This window comes from Thalassophryne amazonica, chromosome 2, assembly GCF_902500255.1.
Source record: "Thalassophryne amazonica chromosome 2, fThaAma1.1, whole genome shotgun sequence".
Lineage (NCBI taxonomy): Eukaryota > Metazoa > Chordata > Actinopteri > Batrachoidiformes > Batrachoididae > Thalassophryne > Thalassophryne amazonica.
The window spans coordinates 130,464,006-130,489,481 of record NC_047104.1 but is presented as its reverse complement, the minus strand read 5'-3'; the positions used below and the strand labels follow the sequence as shown (position 1 = coordinate 130,489,481).

Sequence of the window (25,476 nt, the reverse complement as noted above, 5' to 3'; positions counted from 1 at the left end):
TAACAAAGTAGAATAAAAGTAATTTACCTCTCCTATATTCTCTTAATTTACTTTAATCACATATTTATTTAATATGCAAAGCTGTCCCTATGTACTAACCTGTATTATACCCTATTGTTTTTTGTTTGTTTGTTTGTTTTGTTTTTTGTTTGTTTGTTTGTTTTGCTTTCACAGTAATAACATTCACTATCAAAACATTACAGTCTTTGCACCTTCAGTTCTGCTGATTGCTCATATTCTGATGTGGGATGAAAGAACTGTTATCACTTTGTTGACAAAAATAAAATTTTGCTTTATTGTTTCCTGTGCATGAGCAAAAGAAATAATGACCTGCTGTACCTATCAGTAGTAACAACTACGGGTCTACCAAAGTTAGTTCTCTCCTGGCAAAAAAAAACAAAAACAAAAAAAAAGACTATCGAGCTGTCAAAGTCAGAAAGTTAAAACATTTGTACACTCACCTTTTTGTCTAAACAAGGACTTTTGTGTCTTTTTGACATTCCAAACAGTCAAATGAAATATGTTATAAACCTACCGGAACAGTTTCACTTCACTAAAAGCACTACTGGCTGCTAATGGCTGAGTTATGCTACAGAAACATGAGACCATCTGCCTTTTTTTTCTTCACGTGTTTCTATTATTTTGTGTTTTACCTGATAGATGTGTCCGATATGTTATAATGTCCATAACTGATTAAATACCAGGGTAAAAGACTTTTAAAATTTGGTTTTAGTTTTAAGGACCATGGCAACATTTTTGACCAGTTTTGCACTGCAAATTATTTGGATCTTATGAAGATAAAAAAAAAAATCAAACAAGCAAAAAAAATCTTGGTAGATAAATTATCTTGTTTTAAGAGTTAATTTCCTATTTTAAGTGTTCAACTTTACACTCTAATCTTCTTTCTAGATTTAACAATCATTTATTTTATCAATCATTTATTTTTTAATTTAAGAAATCTTGACAAGTGAAATTATCTTGCTGCATGGACAGATAATCTTGTTTGTTTTGAGTACCTTCTCCCTTAGATTTAGTGTTTTTATCTTGTTTATAGACACCCCCTTTTTTGCAGGCTAAATGGTGATAAATGCAGTCCAGTCTCATGTTTGATTGTTCAGGTTTTTTTTCTTTTTTTGACACTGTGACGAAATGTTACATTTTTTGATGCCATCAACCTTTGCTCACTATTTCTAACCCTTCCCCCAATGCCTCCCCCTCCCCCATTTTTATAAATCCATACAAATAACTGTAACATCCGTTTGTTTCCTTTTATCTTCTCTTTTCCGTCTCCTTTCCTCGTAACGTCAACATCACAAACATCTACTCAGTCTCATGACGGTATCACGAACTACTATATTAAATCACTTTTCATGACACCATCACCTTTTTGCTGTGTGATCAGGTTCGATAAATGATTAGTTTTAAAAGAATGGCTGCTGTGCGGACACACAAAATTCACTTCACTTTTTTCATTCCTGAAACCTACTTATTCTTCCAGCTCACTTTCATTATGCAGCCAGATTCTTCTGTCTGCTTCTTTTTTTTTTTCTTGGAATCCCCTTCGTCTTCCCTGAATCACTCTAACATTCTTTTTTGGATAGATTATTACCTAACAGAGAAGCCAGCAACCAATTGTTCAGCATCGCCAGACATCTTTATACAGCAGTTCCAGTTACATGTCTTTAGTTTTCTGTGAACCAAATCCTTTAGCTTTTCGGTTGAAATCCTTGTGCTCATCTTCCTGAGATTTTCGCTTCAGCAAACCCCTTTCAAACACAGTAGCAATTTTGGTAAGTGGTTTCTCCGCTGCCTCTTTAAGCTTCCTGGCATCGAAACGGGGGCTGTACAGTAAAATTGGCAGCCGATTGACAAAAGATGCAACCTCTTCTTGGTTGTCTTTAGAGGATTTTTTTGTGTCTGAATCTTTTTTGTGGGCATTGATCTGCTGCATGATCCTCTCTTTGGTGGAGAACATCTGAAAGAGGAGTGCATCCCACATCTTCAAGGCCTTTGGGTTGTCTTTGTTGTTCAGCAGCTGTTGATTGGTACTTTTTTGTGTTGTGTCCTTGTCGCCAATGCCATCAGCATCACTAGAATCAAGCTGTGATTTCTCCTCTGGCTCAGGAAACTTGGGTTCTTCCTCTTCAACAATCATGTGTTTTTTGAGTCGGGACCATCCACTGAGCTTTGCTTTAAGGCCTTTTGGCTTCTGAGTTGACTTGGACTCAGTGGATGGTGGGGATGTCTCTACTGTTCTAACATTGTTGTCAGCAGTTGAAAATGCAGTTGATGTCGCTGACTTCGAAAAGGGTGCAAGGGCGTCCTCTGGGCCAACTGTAGATTTGGTCTTCAGAATGTCTTTCAGTCCAGTTTTTTGCAGAGATGGCAGTGACGTTCCTCTGTTTGGGGATGGAGCTTTGACTGAGACTGAGTCCTGAGGCAGAGAGGCAGAATCAATCACATCTCCTTTAAATATGGACGGTTTCATGTCACTACCTGTTGCTGTCTCTCCTGGAGAAATGTTCTTTTTTGGCAGCTCTGTCAAAGTGTGATCCTTAGTGCTGTGTATGATAGTGTGCATAGGCTCAGGGGAAGGTTTTGAATTTTCAGCACCTGCTATCAGAGGGGGGTTTGTTTCAACAACAGCAGATGAAGGCCACAAGTCTACCTGCTTTGTGGGAGATTGTAGTTTTGTAGTACAACTAATAGTTAAATCTGGATCTGCAGGATGGAGCAGAGCACCAGTTTGAGTTGCCATCAATGGAAGGTTGTCTACCTTACTGCAATTTGGTATTAGGTGTGTTTTTGTTAGTGTGGCTTTGGAATGCATTTTTGTCATGAGATCATTGGTAACAGATGTAATGCCCTTAGTTGTGGGTACTGTCTTTTCTGTATTTAAGGTGCTCCCTGTTGCAGACTTTAAAGAGGGCTGAACAACAGCAGCAGGGATATTTGTCTGAAGATGTATAACTGGAGAGTTTGGTGGTTTGCTTGCGATGCCTGAAGGATTAATTTCTATTTCATGGTTTATGGGCGATTGGATTTTGGAGGAGTAAGGTAAATCAGGAATAACTGTTATAGTCTTGTTAAACGCTCTTGTCTCTGGAAGAGGTGAAACTCTTGTTATATTCCATGGATTTGTTAAGAGTTTATTTTCTGTTGGAGTCTTAAAACTAGGTATGGTGGCTGTTAAATTCCCAGGAGAAGGAGAAATACTTGTTTCAGTTAAACATGATAAATGCTTTTTTGTTGGTGTAGTTGACCTAACCAAAGGCATATTTTCTTGGCTTGGGACAAAGCAAGAGGCTTGATGTTTTACTATAGTTTTATTGCAGAGTTGAGCTTCAGGTGTTTTGGGTACTTCGGGTTCAGTGAGTTGTTCGCCATCTGCTTCTGAATGTCTATAGAAACCTGTTTGACCAATTGAACCGGTGACAGATTTTGCATCCATAGCAGTCTTTTCTGCAGATTGATTTTCTGATCTCTTTGATCTCATTTGAGGACTTTTTGGTATGATGTGCCTCATAGTTAGGCTTGAAGGTATAGTCTGTTTACTGACCTCCACTGTAAATGTTGGGTTACTGTTTATTCCTGTATCTGTCATTACAGGCAGAATAACGTCTGTAGGTTTACTGAGAGAATTGCTGCCCTTATCAGATTTGTTTGACCGTGGCATTTCTGTAGCATGCCCACTATGATCAACACCTATTGAATTTTGCACTTGTCCAAGTGAAATCATGTCATTTAACATGCCTGTTAAGACTTTGATGGGCATTTTGGTAACACTGTTGTTGTTGTTGTTAGAAGCTTTTTCCGTACCACATTTTGTTTTACTGCCAACAACTGTATGAGATATAATGGGGACTTGTTCTGTTGGTGTTTTTCTAGTCAGTAAACTTCCAGTGGTGGCAAGTGGATGCCGATCTGTGTCTACTGCTGAACAGGTGACTTGGTTTGAGTCACTTTTAACAGTACTGGGGAAACTAACTTCTGTCTTTACTGAGTCTTGAGCAGGGATTGTAAAACTAGATTTGATTGTAGGCTTGATATCTGGCACAGCATCTGTTGTGGCTCTGCTTGAGTTTGTATAGACACATGTGACTTGAACAACTTTGTCTTGGTGACTAGATGCCATGTGATTTTGGGTATTTGAAAGTTCATTTTCAATTGTTTGAGTTAGCTTCTCAGTACCTTTTGTGGCTACACTGGCTACAGGAAAAATAATATCTGACATTTTGGGCACTTTGTTTCCAGTGCTAGGTAGACCAGGTAGATTGGTTGCATGTACATAAGCTATATTTGCTGCATTTAATGCTTGTGAAAGTTGCTGTAAAGGGATTTGGTTTTCTGAGATTTTTTTATGACTTTGATATTCTGTGTTAAACTGTTGTGATTTTTCTGTGGTTTCCTTGGCTACAGACTCTGTGCAGATACTGTTCTCTGCAAAACATATTGATGCTGTCACAGGTTCATGTAGCAACATGGCTCTTGAGGTAGGAATGATTTGTTGTGGAGAGAATACATTTGAGAATTTGGGCTCAGTGTTGGTTCCGCATAAAGCATGATCTGCACCAGTAGACATGGTCGCCTTGTTGGAGAGAATAACATCTGTGTGAGCTTTTCTGTTTTTCTGAGATTGTTGACATTGTTTGACCTCGACTTTAAGGACCTCTTTACGAGGCAGTAGTGCCTCTAAATCTGGTTTGGTGGATTGCTGTATTTCTAAGAAATCCTTACCATTTGTAATAATGCTCCCTAGCCGTTCTTCTTGAACATTAGAACTGGCAGTATGACTGAGCACATTGACATGCTTGGCAATGACATGAACACTTATGCCATTTGCGGTTGGTGGACAAACTTCTCTAGTAGTTTGGTGAGATAGTTTGTGAGCAATTTCAAATTTTTCTGACTGAAATTTATAGTTTTTGTCAGGCTGTAAAGTTGGTATTGTGGACGTTTTTGCACATACACCAGTTTTCTGTATGCTCTCTATTTCATGCACGCTATTCATTTTTTCTACAGTTGAACACTGCAAATTTATCTTCACTAAGGGTATGGACGAACTTGAAAGACCACTGCTATCAATAAAGCATGGAGTCAAGTTTAGTGAGCATTTTGTCTGTGGGTGTACCTCACCTGCTGTGGGTATGAGTATTGAAGCCTCAGAACGTGAGGCTTTTGGTGTGGATACTTCAGATGTGGATTGTTGTTTCATTTTCTGTCCCGAGACAAGGGGAAGCTCAGATGTTACTGTCTCCATACTAGATGTTTTATTGGATTTTATTCTAGTACTGTGAGCTTCTGACTGATGATCCTCAAACACATCTTTGCTATGTGTGACCATCAGTTCATCTTGAACCTCATCATCCCTTGAAGGAGATAGAGGTTGCAAGATATGACCAGCGGAAACCTCCACCGCAGCAGAGAGATCTTCATGTCCATTAACAGGTTGTATTACATCAGTTTTTGATGAGACATGTGATGCATTTGCAGCTAGATTTGGCTGTCTGTTGTTTGAGAAACACTCATTTACCCTGGGGACTACAGGGCTGGGACATGTGGTAGTCCTAATCCCACCATGGGCAAGATACTCATTCGGAGTAAGGCCATAATATGTTGACCTGGATTTGGACTTTGAAGTCTCTAATGTAATTTGCGTTTCCAATAATGTTGTTAGTGACTTGCGTGCCTCGATGACAGGAGTGCCAGGTGGCCAAAAAGTGGATGATTGAAGGCTTGGACTTGGTGAGACCTCGACTGAAATAACAGGAGTAGAGTTGAGAACTGAGGTCTCTGATATAGCAGATAGATTTGAAGGAACCTTTGGCAAATTTGAAGCTTCACCTTCACAGACTTTAGCTTTTACATCTGGGATAACAGGTTCTGTTAGAGATGGTCTGACCAGAGTGCAAGTGAGTGCAGTCATATTTGGTCCTAAATCCTCTCTTAGGGATTGCTCAGCATTGCCACTGCTTATTGGATCATTTTTGGCATTTTGAATCTGCATTTCTTTCTCATTGCTAATTTGTTCTGAAGGATATTTGGTGGACTTACTGTGATTAAAATCAGTCTGCTTCAGTTCTTCTGTAGTCCTGGAAGCCCTGCTGCTGGCTTTCATTGCTGATTGGTTTCTTGGAGCATCATTGCTAATATCAGGAGCTTGCAAATCTTTCAGTGAGTTAAACGCAGGACCTGCAGCAAATAGCAGAGGATTAGGTTTGGACATTTCATAAAGAGGTGTCAACCGTGACGGTGTGCAGGCAGGAGTCTTTGGTCTTCCGCTTGGTGTCCTGGATACAGCTGAGACTGCTATTTTATCCTTGTATATGACTGAAACTGATGGAGCCTGGATGGGTGAATTTATTTCTGTGAGGTCCTGGAAGGAAGGTGGCTTAGAAATCTCATAAAATGTTGCTTTTGATGTATAAATCCTGGTGTGTGGTGTGTCAGGCCTTTTTTCTCTCACTGCTTTAACAAACGATACCTTTGAGGCAACTACTTCAGTAGGCATCTGGTTTATGAGGGAATTGCAACTCCTATCAGGTCTCGCAGTCCAAGAAAATGAATGGTTTGGAGGGTTGATCAATGATTTTGCATTTGTCTCCTTCTGGCTGACAGTAAAAATTTGCTTGGCATCAACTGATGGTAACAGTGGAACAGGAGGTAGGTCTGCAATATGAGAAGGTGCGCAATCTGAGCTACAGTTGTGGGCAGCTGAGGAGAGGGTCAGGCTATGAGTTGATATCTCAGCACTTTGCTTTGGCACTGAGGTTTGCGGTGGGACGATTGTTGTGACTGACCCATGGGGATGTGGTGTCATGTTAAAACTCATAGCAGTAGGAAAAGGGGGTGCTAAAATCAGCTCAGGTGGTTCTGGTAGAGGTGAAGTTGATGGCGGAATTGTAGCATCATCAAATAGAAAAGAGGAGCACTCGTACAATGGAGCCACCACCTCGTCAGACATTCTGACCTGAGGTGTGTAAGGCTGAGCAGAGAAGCTGCCAGTTTGGCTGTGGGGTCTGCTCTGAGTATGAGGGAATGCAGGTGCAGGCTGGTGATAGAGTGAGCCAAAGGGGAAACCAGACACCGTGGAGTCTGCAGTGTCAAGTGAATCTGGTGTCCTTGGTTCCGGTGTCCTTGTTGGGCTGCACTGGTCACTGTACTCGAGGTCTGTGCTTGCTTCATTGACAGGCGACAAGCAGGAGCGGAAGGGTACAGGCGTCTGAGAGAGGCTACCTTTTCTCTTGGATCTCTTTTTCTTGATTTTCTGAAGCTTTGCATTGTCTTTGCCTGGTTTTGGTAATAAGGGTGGAGGATAATGCTGGGAAAGATCAGCCTCCAGTCCATTACTGTAACTAACTTCCATCAACATATCAAATGCCTGCAAAGACAGAAGAACAGAGAACATTAGTCATTTAGGTTCTCTTTGTAACAAAGAGACTTCAAAACAAGAACAATCCAATAAAAGATGGAAGTCGTGTGACTTAGACAACTATAGACAATTCATGTTTGTAACTGTCAGTTATTTCTGAGCTCAACTCAGATTTTCTTCAACATAAGAAAATTGGAGCAGAAACCCAACATAATGGTTCATAAAGAAGCTGCACCTCACTAAAAAGTCTGATGGTGAAAGTGCTTGAGAACTTGAGGTCTTCAGAGAAGGAAATCAAGGCACTGCTTATACGAGGTCTGTCAGAAAAGTATCGGACCTTTTTATTTTTTGCAAAAACCATATGGATTTGAATCACGTGTGATTTCATCAGCCAAGCTTGAACCTTCGTGCGCATGCGTGAGTTTTTTCACGCCTGTCGGTTGCGTCATTCGCCTGTGAGCAGGCTTTGTGTGAGCAGTGGTCCACCCCACTCATCGGATTTTTATTGCGAATAAATGTCTGAATGATTTGGAGCTTTGCTGCATCAAATTTTTCCAGAAACTGTGAGAGACTTCCAGGTGGACACCATTCAGAAAATTCAGATGGCTTTCAGGGACCATTTTATGAGGATTACACAGATTAAGGAGTGCTCCAGCCGGTTTAAAGACCGCCCACAGCGTCTGAGAGTGCGGCACACTCCGAGCGCCGATCGACAGGCTGACACCCCAACAACCAGATCATTTCCAACGTGAAGGCTTTGTTGATCCGGGACGTTGTCTGACTTCCACAAAAAAGGCATAAGGCGTGGACATCAGCACTTTTTCAGCACATTCCACTGTTACAGGAGTTTTTTTCATGGAAAAAGAAGCGGACAGATGCGCCACCGTGCCGCTCATTGCGCGGGTCAAACCACCTCGGTGTTGGTCTCACAGGACGGCTTTGAGATGGATTTCAGACGGCTGTCGGTGGCTTTTTATTCGTGTGACTATCCGAGAAATTGTGGATGAGCTGGACATGCCCCAACACGGCGTTGCTTTGCGCCATACGGCTCCGCCGCGACGCGTGGAATTCCTCCGCATGTCAATCAATCAATCAGTTTTTTTATATAGCGCCAAATCACAACAAACAGTTGCCCCAAGGCGCTTTATATTGTAAGGCAAGGCCATACAATAATTATGTAAAACCCCAACGGTCAAAACGACCCCCTGTGAGCAAGCACTTGGCTACAGTGGGAAGGAAAAACTCCCTTTTAACAGGAAGAAACCTCCAGCAGAACCAGGCTCAGGGAGGGGCAGTCTTCTGCTGGGACTGGTTGGGGCTGAGGGAGAGAACCAGGAAAAAGACATGCTGTGGAGGGGAGCAGAGATCGATCACTAATGATTAAATGCAGAGTGGTGCATACAGAGCAAAAAGAGAAAGAAACAGTGCATCATGGGAACCCCCCAGCAGTCTACGTCTATAGCAGCATAACTAAGGGATGGTTCAGGGTCACCTGATCCAGCCCTAACTATAAGCTTTAGCAAAAAGGAAAGTTTTAAGCCTAATCTTAAAAGTAGAGAGGGTGTCTGTCTCCCTGATCTGAATTGGGAGCTGGTTCCACAGGAGAGGAGCCTGAAAGCTGAAGGCTCTGCCTCCCATTCTACTCTTACAAACCCTAGGAACTACAAGTAAGCCTGCAGTCTGAGAGCGAAGCGCTCTATTGGGGTGATATGGTACTACGAGGTCCCTAAGATAAGATGGGACCTGATTATTCAAAACCTTATAAGTAAGAAGAAGAATTTTAAATTCTATTCTAGAATTAACAGGAAGCCAATGAAGAGAGGCCAATATGGGTGAGATATGCTCTCTCCTTCTAGTCCCCGTCAGTACTCTAGCTGCAGCATTTTGAATTAACTGAAGGCTTTTTAGGGAACTTTTAGGACAACCTGATAATAATGAATTACAATAGTCCAGCCTAGAGGAAATAAATGCATGAATTAGTTTTTCAGCATCACTCTGAGACAAGACCTTTCTGATTTTAGAGATATTGCGTAAATGCAAAAAAGCAGTCCTACATATTTGTTTAATATGCGCTTTGAATGACATATCCTGATCAAAAATGACTCCAAGATTTCTCACAGTATTACTAGAGGTCAGGGTAATGCCATCCAGAGTAAGGATCTGGTTAGACACCATGTTTCTAAGATTTGTGGGGCCAAGTACAATAACTTCAGTTTTATCTGAGTTTAAAAGCAGGAAATTAGAGGTCATCCATGTCTTTATGTCTGTAAGACAATCCTGCAGTTTAGCTAATTGGTGTGTGTCCTCTGGCTTCATGGATAGATAAAGCTGGGTATCATCTGCGTAACAATGAAAATTTAAGCAATACCGTCTAATAATACTGCCTAAGGGAAGCATGTATAAAGTGAATAAAATTGGTCCTAGCACAGAACCTTGTGGAACTCCATAATTAACTTTAGTCTGTGAAGAAGATTCCCCATTTACATGAACAAATTGTAATCTATTAGACAAATATTCAAACCACCGCAGCGCAGTGCCTTTAATACCTATGGCATGCTCTAATCTCTGTAATAAAATTTGATGGTCAACAGTATCAAAAGCAGCACTGAGGTCTAACAGAACAAGCACAGAGATGAGTCCACTGTCCGAGGCCATAAGAAGATCATTTGTAACCTTCACTAATGCTGTTTCTGTACTATGATGAATTCTAAAACCTGACTGAAACTCTTCAAATAGACCATTCCTCTGCAGATGATCAGTTAGCTGTTTTACAACTACCCTTTCAAGAATTTTTGAGAGAAAAGGAAGGTTGGAGATTGGCCTATAATTAGCTAAGATAGCTGGGTCAAGTGATGGCTTTTCAAGTAATGGTTTAATTACTGCCACCTTAAAAGCCTGTGGTACATAGCCAACTAACAAAGATAGATTGATCATATTTAAGATCGAAGCATTAAATAATGGTAGGGGTTCCTGGTAGGCAGCCTGGTAGGAATGGGGTCTAATAAACATGTTGATGGTTTGGATGAAGTAACTAATGAAAATAACTCAGACAGAACAATCGGAGAGAAAGAGTCTAACCAAATACCGGCATCACTGAAAGCAGCCAAAGATAACGATACGTCTTTGGGATGGTTATGAGTAATTTTTTCTCTAATAGTTAAAATTTTGTTAGCAAAGAAAGTCATGAAGTCATTACTAGTTAAAGTTAATGGAATACTCAGCTCAATAGAGCTCTGACTCTTTGTCAGCCTGGCTACAGTGCTGAAAAGAAACCTGGGGTTGTTCTTATTTTCTTCAGTTAGTGATGAGTAGAAAGATGTCCTAGCTTTACGGAGGGCTTTTTTATAGAGCAACAAACTCTTTTTCCAGGCTAAGTGAAGATCTTCTAAATTAGTGAGACGCCATTTCCTCTCCAACTTACGGGTTATCTGCTTTAAGCTACGAGTTTGTGAGTTATACCACGGAGTCAGGCACTTCTGATTTAAAGCTCTCTTTTTTAGAGGAGCTACAGCATCCAAAGTTGTCTTCAATGAGGATGTAAAACTATTGACGAGATACTCTATCTCACTTATAGAGTTTAGGTAGCTACTCTGCACTGTGTTGGTATATGGCATTAGAGAACATAAAGAAGGAATCATATCCTTAAACCTAGTTACAGCGCTTTCTGAAAGACTTCTAGTGTAATGAAACTTATTCCCCACTGCTGGGTAGTCCATCAGAGTAAATGTAAATGTTATTAAGAAATGATCAGACAGAAGGGAGTTTTCAGGGAATACTGTTAAGTCTTCTATTTCCATACCATAAGTCAGAACAAGATCTAAGATATGATTAAAGTGGTGGGTGGACTCATTTACTTTTTGAGCAAAGCCAATAGAGTCTAATAATAGATTAAATGCAGTGTTGAGGCTGTCATTCTCAGCATCTGTGTGGATGTTAAAATCGCCCACTATAATTATCTTATCTGAGCTAAGCACTAAGTCAGACAAAAGGTCTGAAAATTCACAGAGAAACTCACAGTAACGACCAGGTGGACGATAGATAATAACAAATAAAACTGGTTTTTGGGACTTCCAATTTGGATGGACAAGACTAAGAGTCAAGCTTTCAAATGAATTAAAGCTCTGTCTGGGTTTTTGATTAATTTATAAGCTGGAATGGAAGATTGCTGCTAATCCTCCGCCCCGGCCCGTGCTACGAGCATTCTGACAGTTAGTGTGACTCGGGGGTGTTGACTCATTTAAACTAACATATTCATCCTGCTGTAACCAGGTTTCTGTAAGGCAGAATAAATCAATATGTTGATCAATTATTATATCATTTACCAACAGGGACTTAGAAGAGAGAGACCTAATGTTTAATAGACCACATTTAACTGTTTTAGTCTGTGGTGCAGTTGAAGGTGCTATATTATTTTTTCTTTTTGAATTTTTATGCTTAAATAGATTTTTGCTGGTTATTGGTAGTCTGGGAGCAGGCACCGTCTCTACGGGGATGGGGTAATGAGGGGATGGCAGGGGGAGAGAAGCTGCAGAGAGGTGTGTAAGACTACAACTCTGCTTCCTGGTCCCAACCCTGGATAGTCACGGTTTGGAGGATTTAAGAAAATTGGCCAGATTTCTAGAAATGAGAGCTGCTCCATCCAAAGTGGGATGGATGCCGTCTCTCCTAACAAGACCAGGTTTTCCCCAGAAGCTTTGCCAATTATCTATGAAGCCCACCTCATTTTTTGGACACCACTCAGACAGCCAGCAATTCAAGGAGAACATGCGGCTAAACATGTCACTCCCGGTCTGATTGGGGAGGGGCCCAGAGAAAACTACAGAGTCCGACATTGTTTTTGCAAAGTTACACAACGATTTAATGTTAATTTTAGTGACCTCCGATTGGCGTAACCGGGTGTCATTACTGCCGACGTGAATTACAATCTTACCAAATTTACGCTTAGCCTTAGCCAGCAGTTTCAAATTTCCTTCAATGTCGCCTGCTCTGGCCCCCGGAAGACAATTGACTATGGTTGCTGGTGTCGCTAACTTCACATTTCGCAAAACAGAGTCGCCAATAACCAGAGTTTGATCCTCGGCGGGTGTGTCGTCGAGTGGGGAAAAACGGTTAGAGATGTGAACGGGTTGGCGGTGTACACGGGGCTTCTGTTTAGGGCTACGCTTCCTCCTCACAGTCACCCAGTCAGCCTGCTTTCCCGGCTGCTCGGGATCTGCCAGGGGGTAACTAACGGCGGCTAAGCTACCTTGGTCCGCACCGACTACAGGGGCCTGGCTAGCTGTAGAATTTTCCACGGTGCGGAGCCGAGTCTCCAATTCGCCCAGCCTGGCCTCCAAAGCTACGAATAAGCTACACTTATTACAAGTACCGTTACTGCTAAAGGAGGCCGAGGAATAACTAAACATTTCACACCCAGAGCAGAAAAGTGCGGGAGAGACAGGAGAAGCCGCCATGCTAAATCGGCTAAGAGCTAGTAGCTACGCTAAGCTACCGGATTCCTAAAAACACGCAAAGTGAATAATGTGTAAATAATTTAGAGGTGATTCAGCAGAAGGAGTGCTTTAGTTAAGGCACGTAAAGATTACACTGGGAAACAAATTGTAATCTAGGTAACTAGATCAATCTAACTGCGCAGATTAAACAGCTAACAGATACAGAAAAACACCGCTGTGCTCCGGAACAGGAAGTGATACAATACCGCAGTGAGAGCCAACCACCAGTAGCCAGTAGCCAACCACATGTCTGTCTCAATGTGCCGAAAAAGTGCTGATGTCCACATATTCCGCAATTCCTGTGCTAGTCAGAGGATGTCCCGGATAAAACACAGCGTCCAGTTTAGAAATGAACGGCACATTCCACTGTTACAGGAGTTTTTGTCATGGAAAGAGGAGCGGAGGAATTCTGCGCGTCGCCGATAAACTGCTGATGTCCACGCCTTATGTCTTTTTTGTGGAAGTCAGACGACGTCCCGGATCAACAAAGCCTTCACGTTGGAAATGATCTGGTTGTTTCACCAGGGTGTCAGCCTGTTGATCGGCGCTCGGAGTGCGCCGCGCTCTCAGACGCTGTGGGCGGTCTTTAAACCGGCTGGAGCACTCCTTAATCTGTGTAATCCCCATAAAATGGTCCCTGAAAGCCATCTGAATTTTCCGAATGGTGTCCACCTGCAGGTCTCTCACAGTTTCTGGAAAAATTTGATGCAGCAAAGCTCCAAATCGTTCAGACATTTATTCGCAATAAAAATCCGACGAGAGGGGTGGACCACTGCTCACACAAAGCCTGCTCACAGACAAATGACGCAACCGACAGGCGTGAAAAAACTCACGCATGCGCACAAAGGTTCAAGCTTGGCTGATGCAATCACACGTGATTCAAATCCATATGGTTTTTGAAAAAAATAAAAAGGTCCGATACTTTTCTGACAGACCTCATATGGCGTAAGGCCTGAAATTCATTGCAAGCATTATTTCACTGCTGCATTGCATGATTTTCATTTAGTTGTCTGTGTTAACAAATTAAAGCTTGCAGACTGTCAACATGAGGGACATCTCCCAGAAACATCCCAAATGAACGTGAGGTGTCGCATGTGCCATGCCCCTATAGAGAAGAGACTATTTTTGTAAAAAATTTTTAGACAGAAAAATACCCGACAACATCAAATAATTAACACTTTTTACTGGAGTTTCTATGACTGGTTAAAGTAAAACATCACACCCATATATATATATATATATATATATATATATATATATATATATATATATATATATATATATATATATATATATAACAAGACTGCTGTCCAATTACAAGAAGTCACTGCTCTTTACTTTTCTGGACTATCCTCAACTAAATCCACACAGAGCTCTATTACCCACAGGATCTAGTTTATAAAAATAATCTAATGAAGGAAAAGATTATGGTGAGTCTACATGTATTTATATACTGCTAAAAAAATTAAAGGAGCACTTTTTAATCAGAGTATAGCATCAAGTCAATTCGACAAAATTTCCTTTATATTCATTTTGTAAATTATTTTGTCAATTGTGTCGCTAGCATGGTTACCCATTTAAGTCTGGTCTGCTTGAGGTTTCTTCCTCAAATCATCAAAGGGAGATTTTCTTTACCACTGTTGCATGTGTGCTTGCTCTTGGCGTTGGTAAGGTTAGACCTTATTTGTGTGAAGCGCCTTGAGGCAACTTTGTTGTGACTTGGCACTACATAAATTAAAATAAATTGAATTCAGCTTCTGGGATATTGAGAAGGAAAAGTAGCAAAAAGGGGCGATAATCAGGTTCAGCAGCTTTGGTGCTAAAGAAATTAACAAAAGGTGCACTAGAGGGGCAACAACGAGACGACACCCAAAACCACAATGGTTTTCCGAGGGGGTTGCTGTAGGGCACTGACACTTTTTCCCTCCTTATTTTTTTCTGACTGATTTTTCACTAGTTTTTCATTTGGCTATGGTGTCACTATCGGTAACATGGTGCTGTACCTGTAACCTACAGAGGTTGCACAGGTAGTCCAACTCCTCCAGGATGGCGCATCAATACGTAGAAGGTCCTTAACCCATCAGCAGTACTGGTATCTGCTCCTTTGTGCAAGGAGGAACAAGATGAGCACTGCCAGAGCCCTACAAAATGACCTCCAGGAGGCCACTGGTGGGAAATGTCTCTGACTGAACAATCAGAAACATACTTCATGAGGGTGGCCTGAGGACTCAACAGCCTGTCATGGCCCCTGTGCTTACTGGTTATCACCATGGAGCTCGATTGGCATTTGCCATAGAACACCACACAGATCCGCCACTGGCCCCCTGTGCTTTTCAGAGATGAGAGCAGGTTCAACCTGAGCACATGTGGCAGACGTAAAAGGGACTGGAGATGCTGTGGAGAATGCTGTGCTGCCTGCAACATCATTCAGCATGGTGTGGTGGTGGGTCAGTATTGGTCTGGGGAGGCATATCCCTGGAAAGACACACGGACCTCTCCAAGCTAGACAATGGCACCCTGACTGCTGTTAAGTATCAGGATGAAATCCTTGGATCCATTGTCAGACCCTACACTGGTGCAGTGGGTCCTGGGCTCCTGGGTGCACCAGGAGGTGGCGAGAGTATGCAGACAGTTCCTAAAAGATGAAGGAATCAATACGATTGACTAGCCACCATGCTTGCCTGACCTAAATCCAATAGAACAACTCCGGGGCATTATGTTTTGGTCCATCAGACACCGCCAAGTTACATCTTAGACTGTCCAGGAGCTAAGTGATGCCCTGTTCCAGATCTGGGAGGGGATCCCCCAGAATCTTCCAGAAGGACAACCACCTCTACAGCAATCCACCAATCAGGCCTTTATCGTGGGCAGATGAAAGTGACTCCTTTGTAAAAAGGTACATTGCAGCCCACCTGGAGTTTGCCAAAAGGCACCTGAAGGACTCTCAGACCACAAGAAACAAAATTCTCTGGTCTGATGAGAGAAAGATTGAACTCTTTGGTGTGAATGCCAGGCGTCATGTTTGGAGACAACACGCACCATCCCTACAGTGAAGCACGATGGTGACAGCATCATGCTGTGGGGATGTTTTTCAGCAGCAGCAGCAACTGGGAGACTAGTCAGGATTGAGGGAAAGATGAATGCAGCAATGTACAGAGACAACCTTGAAGAAGAACTGCTCCAGAGCGCTCTTGACCGCAGACTGGGGCAATGGTTAATCTTTCAGCAGGACAATGACCCTAAGTACACAACCAAGATATCAAAGGAGTAGCTTCAGGACAACTCTGTGAATGTTCTTGAGTGGCCCAGCCAGAGCCCAGACCTGAATCTGCTGGAACATCTCTGGAGAGATCTGAAAATGGCTGTGAACCGATGCTCCCCATCCAGCCTGATGGAGCTTTAGAGGTGCTGCAAAGAGGAATGGACAAAACTGCCAAAACCAAGGTTGTGGCGTCATTTTCAAGAAGACTTGAGGCTGTAATTGCTACCAAAAGTGTACCAACAAAGTATTGAGCAAAGAGTGTGAATACTTGTGCATGTGACTTCTTAGTTTGTTTTTTGTTTGTTTGTTTGTTTATGTTTTTAATAAATTTGCAAAAATTAAAAAAAAAACTTTTTTCATGTTGTCATTTTGGGATGTTGTGAGTAGAATTTTGAGGGAAAAATTAATTCACTAGATTTTGGCTATAACATAACAAAATTTGGAAAAAGTGAAGTGATGTGAATATTTTCTGGATGCACTGTATATCCCAGCATGCCTTAGTCCCAGTCAGTACTGCACCCTGTTACTGACATAGGTGTCATCACTGGTAGGTCACCGAGATTTACTGAATTTGATACTATTTCGCTGGGTGTGCTGACGAAACTTGTAACTTCCACTAAATGGACAAAATCAACAGTGGATCAAACACTTATTTGCCTCACTGTACATATAACAATAAAGATTCCAATTGTAATAATATTGATGTTATTATTATCATTTACAGTGTTTCTTTTTTCCTTTTCAGCTCAGCAGTTCCATGAAGATTTGTGAACGACACAACAGACGCTTGACAACTTTTAAATTATGTAAAATAAATAAATAAATAAACATCATTGTTGATGCTGAACAAATCTTGACCACTATGATTTCTGTTTCAAGCTTTGGGTTACATGTTTATTTAAATGCTAAACATTAAAGCTGTACTCTACTTGTATGACACGTCATGTATTCTTTTTAGCTTGTGAAACACAGCTCGCTGTATTTCTTTACGTGGAGTAATCTCCCAGCATACAGTAATAAAGTAAATCATGAAGATTTCTGATGATTTTTCTTGTCTTCTTCTGATGGTGGTTTCAGCTGCTGGCTGGCTGCACAGATTTACTGACTGCTCTTAGTCAAGTCTACAGCTGACTTTAAAAAAAACCCAAGCTCTCGTGAAGAGGTTTTCAAACTCTTGTCTTAATCCTGTCCTGTCTTGAAGATACTGCATGGTTACAAGAAGTGTCACTATTGTAAATAGAAAGGCATGCAAAGCTGCTGTTGCTCATGGCAAGGCTACTTTGAAATGATGACAAACTGCTTATGAAAATAGTCACTCGAGGAAAATGTGGGATTTAAAGATGACCTTTGCTGGAAATAAAAGTGAAGCGAAGTTGACTGATAGATACATGGGATTAACTGGGTTTGGGGGGGGCACTGTTCATGTGAGCGCCAGTAAATTAGGTTTCCATGGTCACAGACATTACAAGTAAACAACACTAAGGCCGAAGCTCAGAATTATAATGACTTCACAATTAATGCATTACACAGGCCTTATTTCCACAAATATTCAGGAAGTATATGAACTACTGCAAAAAACATGGATAAAACCAAGGCTCTGAACAAGTTCAAGGAAAGTTCAGTTCAAAGAACCATACAAATGCTTATTTTAAATGGACTGCATTTATATATATTTTAATGGTAAACAGCGAATTACATTATTTTGCTACTACTGTCACTTGCAAAAAAGAAGAGGTAAAAAGTTCAAGAGAATAGAAAAATAAGATGACAACCTTTTAGTACACTTGCTGATGATGATGATGCAGCACAAATAGGTTGTACTACTACTAAGACTACTACTACTACTGAAGTGCTCAGTAGCCTATGCCACTTCCAATATTTATTTGTTTATTTTATTTGTTTGTTTGGATCCCCATTAGTTCCAGCAAAGCTCCAGCTATTCTTCCTGGGGTCCACACAAGTCCACAAACACAATACACATAAATCAAAAATGCATTCATATATATATATATATATATATATATATATATATATATATATATATATATATATATATATATATATATATACACGAGGTCTGTTAGAAAAGTATCCAAGCTTTTTATTTTTTTCAAAAACCATATGGATTTGAATCACGTGTGATTGCATCAGCCAAGCTTGAACCTTTGTGCGCATGCGTGAGTTTTTTCACGCCTGTCGGTTGCGTCATTCGCCTGTGAGCAGGCTTTGAGTGAGGTGTGGTCCACCCCTCTCGTCTATTTTTTATTGTGAATAAATGTCTGAACAATTTGGAGCTTTGCTGCATCAATTTTTTCCAGAAACTGTGAGAGACCTCCAGGTGGACACCGTTCGGAAAATTAATATGGCTTTCAGGCACGATTTTATGTGGATTACACAGTTTAAGGAGTGATCCAGACGGTTTAAAGACCGCCCACAACTGCTGAGAGCGCGGCGCTCCCAGCCCCCATCGACAGGCTGACACCCCGCTGGAACAACCAGATCATTTCCAACGTGGCTTTGTTGATCCGGGACCTATAAACTATAAAAAACTATAACTATATGGTTAATCATTCATGAAAATTGTAAATAATAATGGACCTTAGGCAACTCCCTTGTGGCACTCCATATACTACACTCCTGGTGTTAGAGAAGCTGCCATTAAAAAACACTGTCTGTGTTCTGTTAGATAGGTAACTAGAACCAAGTCAGAGCTGATAGCTCAAAACAGTAACAAGCAAGTTTTTCCAATAACAAATCATGGTCAATGATATCAATGATATCATATATAAAGTATATGTGTGCCATGTTTGGCTCAGTTTTGCAGCACAAACATGTCTCTCCCTTTAACAACAACAACAACTACTACTACTACTACTACTACTACAGTGCTCAATAGCCTTGCTCATTCCCATTATGTCAGACAATATATGCACCAAGTTTGGCTCAGTTCTGCAGCACAAAAGTGCCTCTCCCCTTTACTAATACTACTACTTCTATTACTAGTACTACTGCTAAAGTGCTCAACAACCTATGTCACTCCCATTATGTCAGAGTATATGTGTGCCACAAACAAAGTTATCATGCAAAAATTGTATATTTTGGGACATTTAGAATGATCATACATTAATTACAATAATTATTGTACATTTGGCGAACTTCTGAAAACATACTTCACTTACAGAATTAAATTTGGGCTTTTTTAAGATTTTCTCCCCACTTTATCCAAAATCTAGTGTTCTGCATGTCAAATGTATTTTAAAAAATTGCAGCACTATAGATACTTAGTCCATACCTCATAGTCACTCTGATGAACTGAGCAATTTAAGCATCAGACCTATGTCCCCACCAAGTGGTGCTAAAATACGATTTGTTCAAGATCTAAAGTTATTAAAGTGGAGGGAGTTTGGTGAAATTCCCATTGTGACATAAACATATTCATTACTGGAGGCTGTTTTTCTTAAGAGACTAATTTATTGTTATGTTTGCAGAATGTGATCCTAAAAATAGTTTTGTGATGGGTATCATCATCACAGACTTTGACAAACCATTGACAAAAACTTCATTTGTCCCGGGATCCACAAATGTAACGATGTGTTCACATTATTGGTTGATGGTGACTGAATCTTATGACATAATGACCATGTGGTACGGTTCCCTGATGATGATCCAGCATGCAGATGCCTCAGTACTGAGGACATTGTTCTTCAACCCTAATCTTTGTAATTTAGCATGAAAATTTGAGATTTGATGGAAATCATCTTCTTCCTAGTATAATGTTAAAATTGGAGTAGAGGAGGATATGGGTGAGGATTTCATTAAATTTCTTATCACATACTGTAATGATAATACCCTTATTTCCTGAACAGCTATAAGCTTGTTATTAAGTTATTTCTGTGTCATATTCATGCGCACAGGATTGTCATAATAAAAATATTAGTATTTTTTCCAAACGCCAAATTTGAAAATGAAATATTTTCACTGTCAATTTGACACAAGCTCTTTCTAATGATTAATCAGAATTGTTCATGTTCCTACCAGATCATTCTGGTCTTATTTCTGGTAGGTTGTCGGGGTTCTATTACATTTCACAGAAGAAATAAATGAATGTTACAATTTTTTTAAGAAGACTTTTTCAAAATTGATATTTAATTTTTGTTTTTGAGACCTCCAGCATCTGGATTCCCCAAGAACCTACGCCAGGATTCTGTTTGAGGACTTCAGCTCTGCTTTTGACACGATCATCCCGGCCTTGCTGCAGGACAAGCTCTTTCAACTTCGTGTGCCCGACTCTACTTGCAGGTGGATCACTGACTTCCTGTCCAAAAGGAGGCAACATGTGAAGCTGGGAGGGCACATCTCCAACACATGGTCCATCAGTACCAGATCTCCCCAAGGCCGCATTCTTTCTCCTCTACTCTTCTCCCTGTACACCAACAGCTGCACCTCCAGCCACCAGTCTGTAAAGCTCCTGAAGTTTGTTGACGATACAACCATCATCCGTTCATCTCTGATGGGGACGAGAAGGTCTACAGATGGGAGATCGAGCAGCTGGTGTTTTGGTGCAGACAGAACAACCTGGAGGAGCTCAATGCCCTCAAGACAGTGGAGATGGTGGTTGACTTTAGAAAGAACCCAGTCCAACTTCCTTTGATGTCCTAGTCACAGACAATGAAATAAATCTGGATCACCTCATCCACATTGTCCACACAGGAGAAGCCCGCTGTCGCTGTGTGCATGGGTCATTGCAGGCCTGGCAGCATTAGACTTATTTCCACATCGGTCCTCATAAAAATAAATAAAGACAAAAATTTAAAAAAAAATCCAGTTCATATGACAACTTTGTGGCCAAACAGGACACATCCAGCCAGCCCATGCATAAAACTTAATTCCATTGGATGGAGCAGCTCCTCTGTGGTTGAACAGGACATGTTCTGCATGTGTGCACAGCTGGACTGTGCATGGACAGTATGTTCCACACGTTAAAGCTTAATTCCATTAGATGATGCTGCATCTCCATGGCCTGTCAGGATGCACAGGCAAAATTCTGTTTAATCCATAACATAGGGTATCAGTTAAAGCTCACAAACCTAGGACATAACACCACTCTTGAAGTCACTCTTGAGTCTTGAAATATTGGGGCAACATACCAAGCAGTCGGCGGGAAAATAAAAAAAAAATGTCCAGGGGAAATTTTTTCATTGAGCCAGCAATTTTTAGAGCAGTCGGCAAATCCGTAAACCAATTAATCCAATAACTATGGCGTCAGAGCTCCAGCAGTGGTCTTCTGAACTAAATGAAGACATCTAATCATAGTTTGTTACAAGGCTGAAAACAAAACATCACTACAATGACCAATTCTACATTAAACATAAGCGTGAATCATTTTTCTATATTATCCAAAGATAAAATAGGCTGAATTTTTGCAATATTCCATAAAATAATATAATAAGTGGGGCCAAAGATCATTCATTCATTTTCTAAACCCGCTTACTCCAAATAAGGGACATGGGGAACCTGAACAGGACACCAGTCTGTCGCAGGACGGGATCAAAGATCACCAAGATTTTTCCTATTATCAGTATTTATATAATGGCTGAGTGGATCCTTGTCATTTGACTGTTGCATTTGTGTTGCATTGTATTTAGAGTGCGGCTTGGTTCCATTTAAAGCGCAAGTTTGGTTCCATACATTTGGTACCATTGCACTCTGCACACACAAGCACGCGTGCACATCCTCATGCATTGGTGCATTACAGATGTCAAACGTTTCCTGTAGTTTTTCACCAGGTTTTCACACACTGCAGCAGGGATTTTGGTCCACTCCTCCATACAGATCTTCTCCAAATCTTTCAGGTTTGGAGTTTCAGCTCCCTCCAAAGATTTTCTATTGAGTTCAGGTCTGGAGACTGGCCAGGCCACTCCAGGACCTTGAAATGCTTCTTACGGAGCCCCTCCTTAGTTGCCCTGGCTGTGTGTTTGGGGTCATTGTCATGCTGGAAGACCCAGCCATGACCCATCTTCAATGCTCTTACTGAGGGAAGGAGGTTTTTTGTCAAAATCTCACAATACATGACCCCATCCATCCTCCCTTTAATACAGTGCAGTCACCCTGTCCCCTTTGCAGAAGAGCACCTCCCAGAGTATGATGTTTCCACCCCCATGCTCCACGGTTCGGACGGTGTTCTTGGGGTTGTTCTCATCCTTCAAACACGGCAAGTGTAGTTGATACCAAAAAGCTCTATTTTGGTCTCATCTGACCATATGACCTTCCCCCATGCCTCCTCTGGATCATCTAGATGGTCACTGGTGAACTTCAAATGGGCCCGAACATGTGCTGGCGTGAGCAGGGGGACCTTGTGTGCCCTGCAGGATTTTAAACCATGACGGTGTCGTGTGTTACTAATGTAATGTTTGTGACTCTGGTCCCAGCTCTCTTCAGGTCATTGACATGAATCATCCTTACCCCATGAGGTCAAATCTTGCATGGAGCCCCAGACTGAGGAAAACTGACTGTCATCTTCTGTTTCTTCCATTTTCTAATAATTACACCAACAGTTGTTGCCTTCTCACCAGGCTGCTTGCCTGTTGTCCTGTAGTCCATCCCAGCCTTGTGTAGGTCTACAGTTTTGTCCCTGGTGTCCTTAGACAGCAGAGTGTGTATGTGTGTGTGTGTGTGTGTATATACCTTCGAACACAGAGAAACTGGGGAGAGCTGACATTTTCCGTTTGGTATGCTTATGTATTTTGGGTCAAGGATGAACGATGCCAAAACTGAACATTGATAGGACAAATATTTTTGGAGTAATTATGGATGTTATGTAACAACAGTGAACAATGGATGTTGATAATTACATTCTGGACTCCAAATCATTATAGAAACTTTGCAGAATTTATTACCACCCTTAAAAAATGTCAGCTACCGATTTTATAAACACTGCCCAATCTAGAGCCCATGGATCCCCACAGGCAATGCGCTTGTTTCATATATAATGGGGTATATTTGGTTGACACCAGAAAATGTTTGAGATCTAATTTTAGAAAACTGGAAATTAGAGTAAACATGCTGACACCGAGCACCTGCTGCCTGCTGTCCAACACAGACCGAAACAGCATCACTCCGAAGTCCAGATCCTGTCAGAACTACTCAAACTATGAGCTTACCACACTACCGACTGACCTCCTCTTTGGAGAATAAATATTCTATTTGTGCTGTAACACTATTCTCGTCACAGGAGACAAAGCTGTGTGTTTTATAATCATTTCTTCAGCTCTTACTCGAAGCCCCCTCCTGTGACTGTGATAAAGTGAACAATGTGGCTGAAACTGTCGGTGCTGATTTGTTGTGAACCGTCTTATCTCGGTGCCTGCTACAGTCACAGCAGCATGGAGGTCGGCTGACACATGAGATGTGGCCCTTTTAAGGCTCTGGGGTTGGATATCGGGGAAGACTCAATTGGAGTAGCTCAAAAGAGGAAAGTATAAGTTTAGCTTTGTGACAAAACCGTGCCGTGACCTCAGCAGGCTATAGAACTCCTGTTCATTTCCAGTTCAGGTTTTTAGGCTCTGAACACTTACCTGAAGGTGAAAGCGGCTGTTGACAGTACTGGATAGGCTGCAAAGTAAACAACAGCTAGGTGTAAGGGCGGGGGGGAGTCGGCGTGGAGCATTTAAAAAATAAAAAGTCCACGAAAAGGAACACAGATAATTGCTGGTGTGCTTTTTTTATTAAACAGTAACTCAAGCTGGCAGTATTTAAAAAAAATGTGCACCAACAGCACAGTTAAGTCACATTTCACACTATTAATCTGTGGAATCTAAGACCTCATAAGCATCATGCATTTGAGAGCTGCGGTTGGGTGCAGCAGTATGTGCAGGTTAGCAGCCGCTGGAATGTCAGGAACATGCTGCAGTGTCGCCAGCCTATCAGTCAACAGACACTGAGTTTGACCGCTTTACCTTCAGCGAGCTGCCGTTGGGACAAACTGCTGCCTGCTTGTTAATCCCAGCTCAGAGTGCCACGGGGCCGTCTCATCTTGAAGTGAACCGGACCCTTAGGGAACGAGCCTCAGCGCCTGCGGCAAGTCCAAAAATAAAACGGTTGGCGTTCAAGACAGGGTTGGTGCAGCACATGGGGGTTTCCACGCCACCTGAGAGGACTGAGCTGCAGCTCCACAGGGAGGACGCTGTCTTCTCAACCACCTGCTGATAGTCACCACAGGGGACGCATCCGGTATCTAATGTTTGGCTTCGTCATATCTACAAGTTCAGCAAGCTGTTTTCATTGCAACGTGAAAATGGTGATAAAGGACCAACAGAACATCACCAACGTGTTCCACGTGAAGACACAAGTTACTTACTCAGCTTCTCAGTGGACTTAAACTCAGTCTAAACCAATGGCTGCTGGGACCTTTATAAACAATAAAACTTACATTTAGAGGAGTGCAGATGTCTTGAGCCTTCAGACTTTTTTTGAAATGTTCTGACAAATAACCCAACAGTCAGAGTAGCAACAAATGAAAGCAACAAGCAGTTGCCGTTTGTCACTTGATGGGTGCTCCTGGGATGTGACCAGCTAGTGCTTACTTGGCATTACCTGCACACACACACACACACCCCCCGTGACCCTTAGCATGCCCTGTTTGACTGTAAGGTGATATACACTTTGGATGATGCTGGTTTACGACACTCTTATTGGACTGGTTCCGACTTAGTTATCCAGTTTACTTGAGAGATTGAAAAGGCGTTACGCTCTGCGTTTGAACGACAAGTTTCCATGTACCTCGTGTCCGCACTGAAACGGGACAGAAAGCTTTCATTTTTTTCTGCTCCCTCTGATTGGAATGTCCTCCAGTCTGAACTGAAACTGTCTGGGTTAACTTCTGTGAATGCCTTCCGCTCTGTTTAAAGAGATGACAAATGGGATACTTTTGCACAATGCCTGTGTCTTTCAATCTGTTTTTTCCCGCACATCGTTACAACCCACAGTGACCAAGATGATTGTATTTTATTTGTTATTGATGTTCTCTTTATGATGTTAACCTGTCTATTATGACATGTGCTGCTGCCTTTCTTGACCAGCTCACCCTTGCAAGAGAGGTGTCGATCTCAGCGGGATTTTATCTGGTTCAATAAAGGTTATTATTATTATTATTATTATTATTATAACTGAAGTAAGCGGTTGAAGTTGAGTGAGTGAGTAGACATGCATTAATGTATGTGTAAGGTATATAAATTATATGCATAGTGTGATATGAATAATGACATTTGTGATAGAGTGAATAAATGCAAGAAGTCGCATCAGTGTCACACAGCCTCCAAAGTACAGGTGGATCCCCACATACACAGGAAGCA

General features: G+C 41.5%; 1 protein-coding gene across 1 annotated transcript; it reads right to left on the bottom strand.

The window, feature by feature from the left end:
- Positions 1 to 1,672: 1,672 nt before the first annotated feature.
- On the bottom strand, positions 1,673 to 24,207 carry prr33 (proline rich 33). Its single transcript, XM_034163568.1, has 4 exons — positions 24,082 to 24,207; positions 23,701 to 23,737; positions 6,055 to 7,381; positions 1,673 to 2,538 (listed from the first exon to the last, which is right to left on the bottom strand). Exons 3-4 carry the CDS (start codon positions 7,370 to 7,372, stop codon positions 1,673 to 1,675), a joined length of 2,184 nt encoding a protein of 727 aa, XP_034019459.1. The 5' UTR covers positions 7,373 to 7,381; positions 23,701 to 23,737; positions 24,082 to 24,207.
- Positions 24,208 to 25,476: the final 1,269 nt, after the last annotated feature.

Coding starts and splice junctions, on each gene's coding strand:
- prr33 (XM_034163568.1), bottom strand. CDS start 7,372: ATGTTGATGGAAGTTAGTTACAGTAATGGACTGGAGGCTGATCTTTCC. Junction 2,539..6,054: donor GCAGACTGATTTTAATCACA/GTAAGTCCACCA, acceptor ACACTTTGACAG/AGCTGCCAAAAAAGAACATT.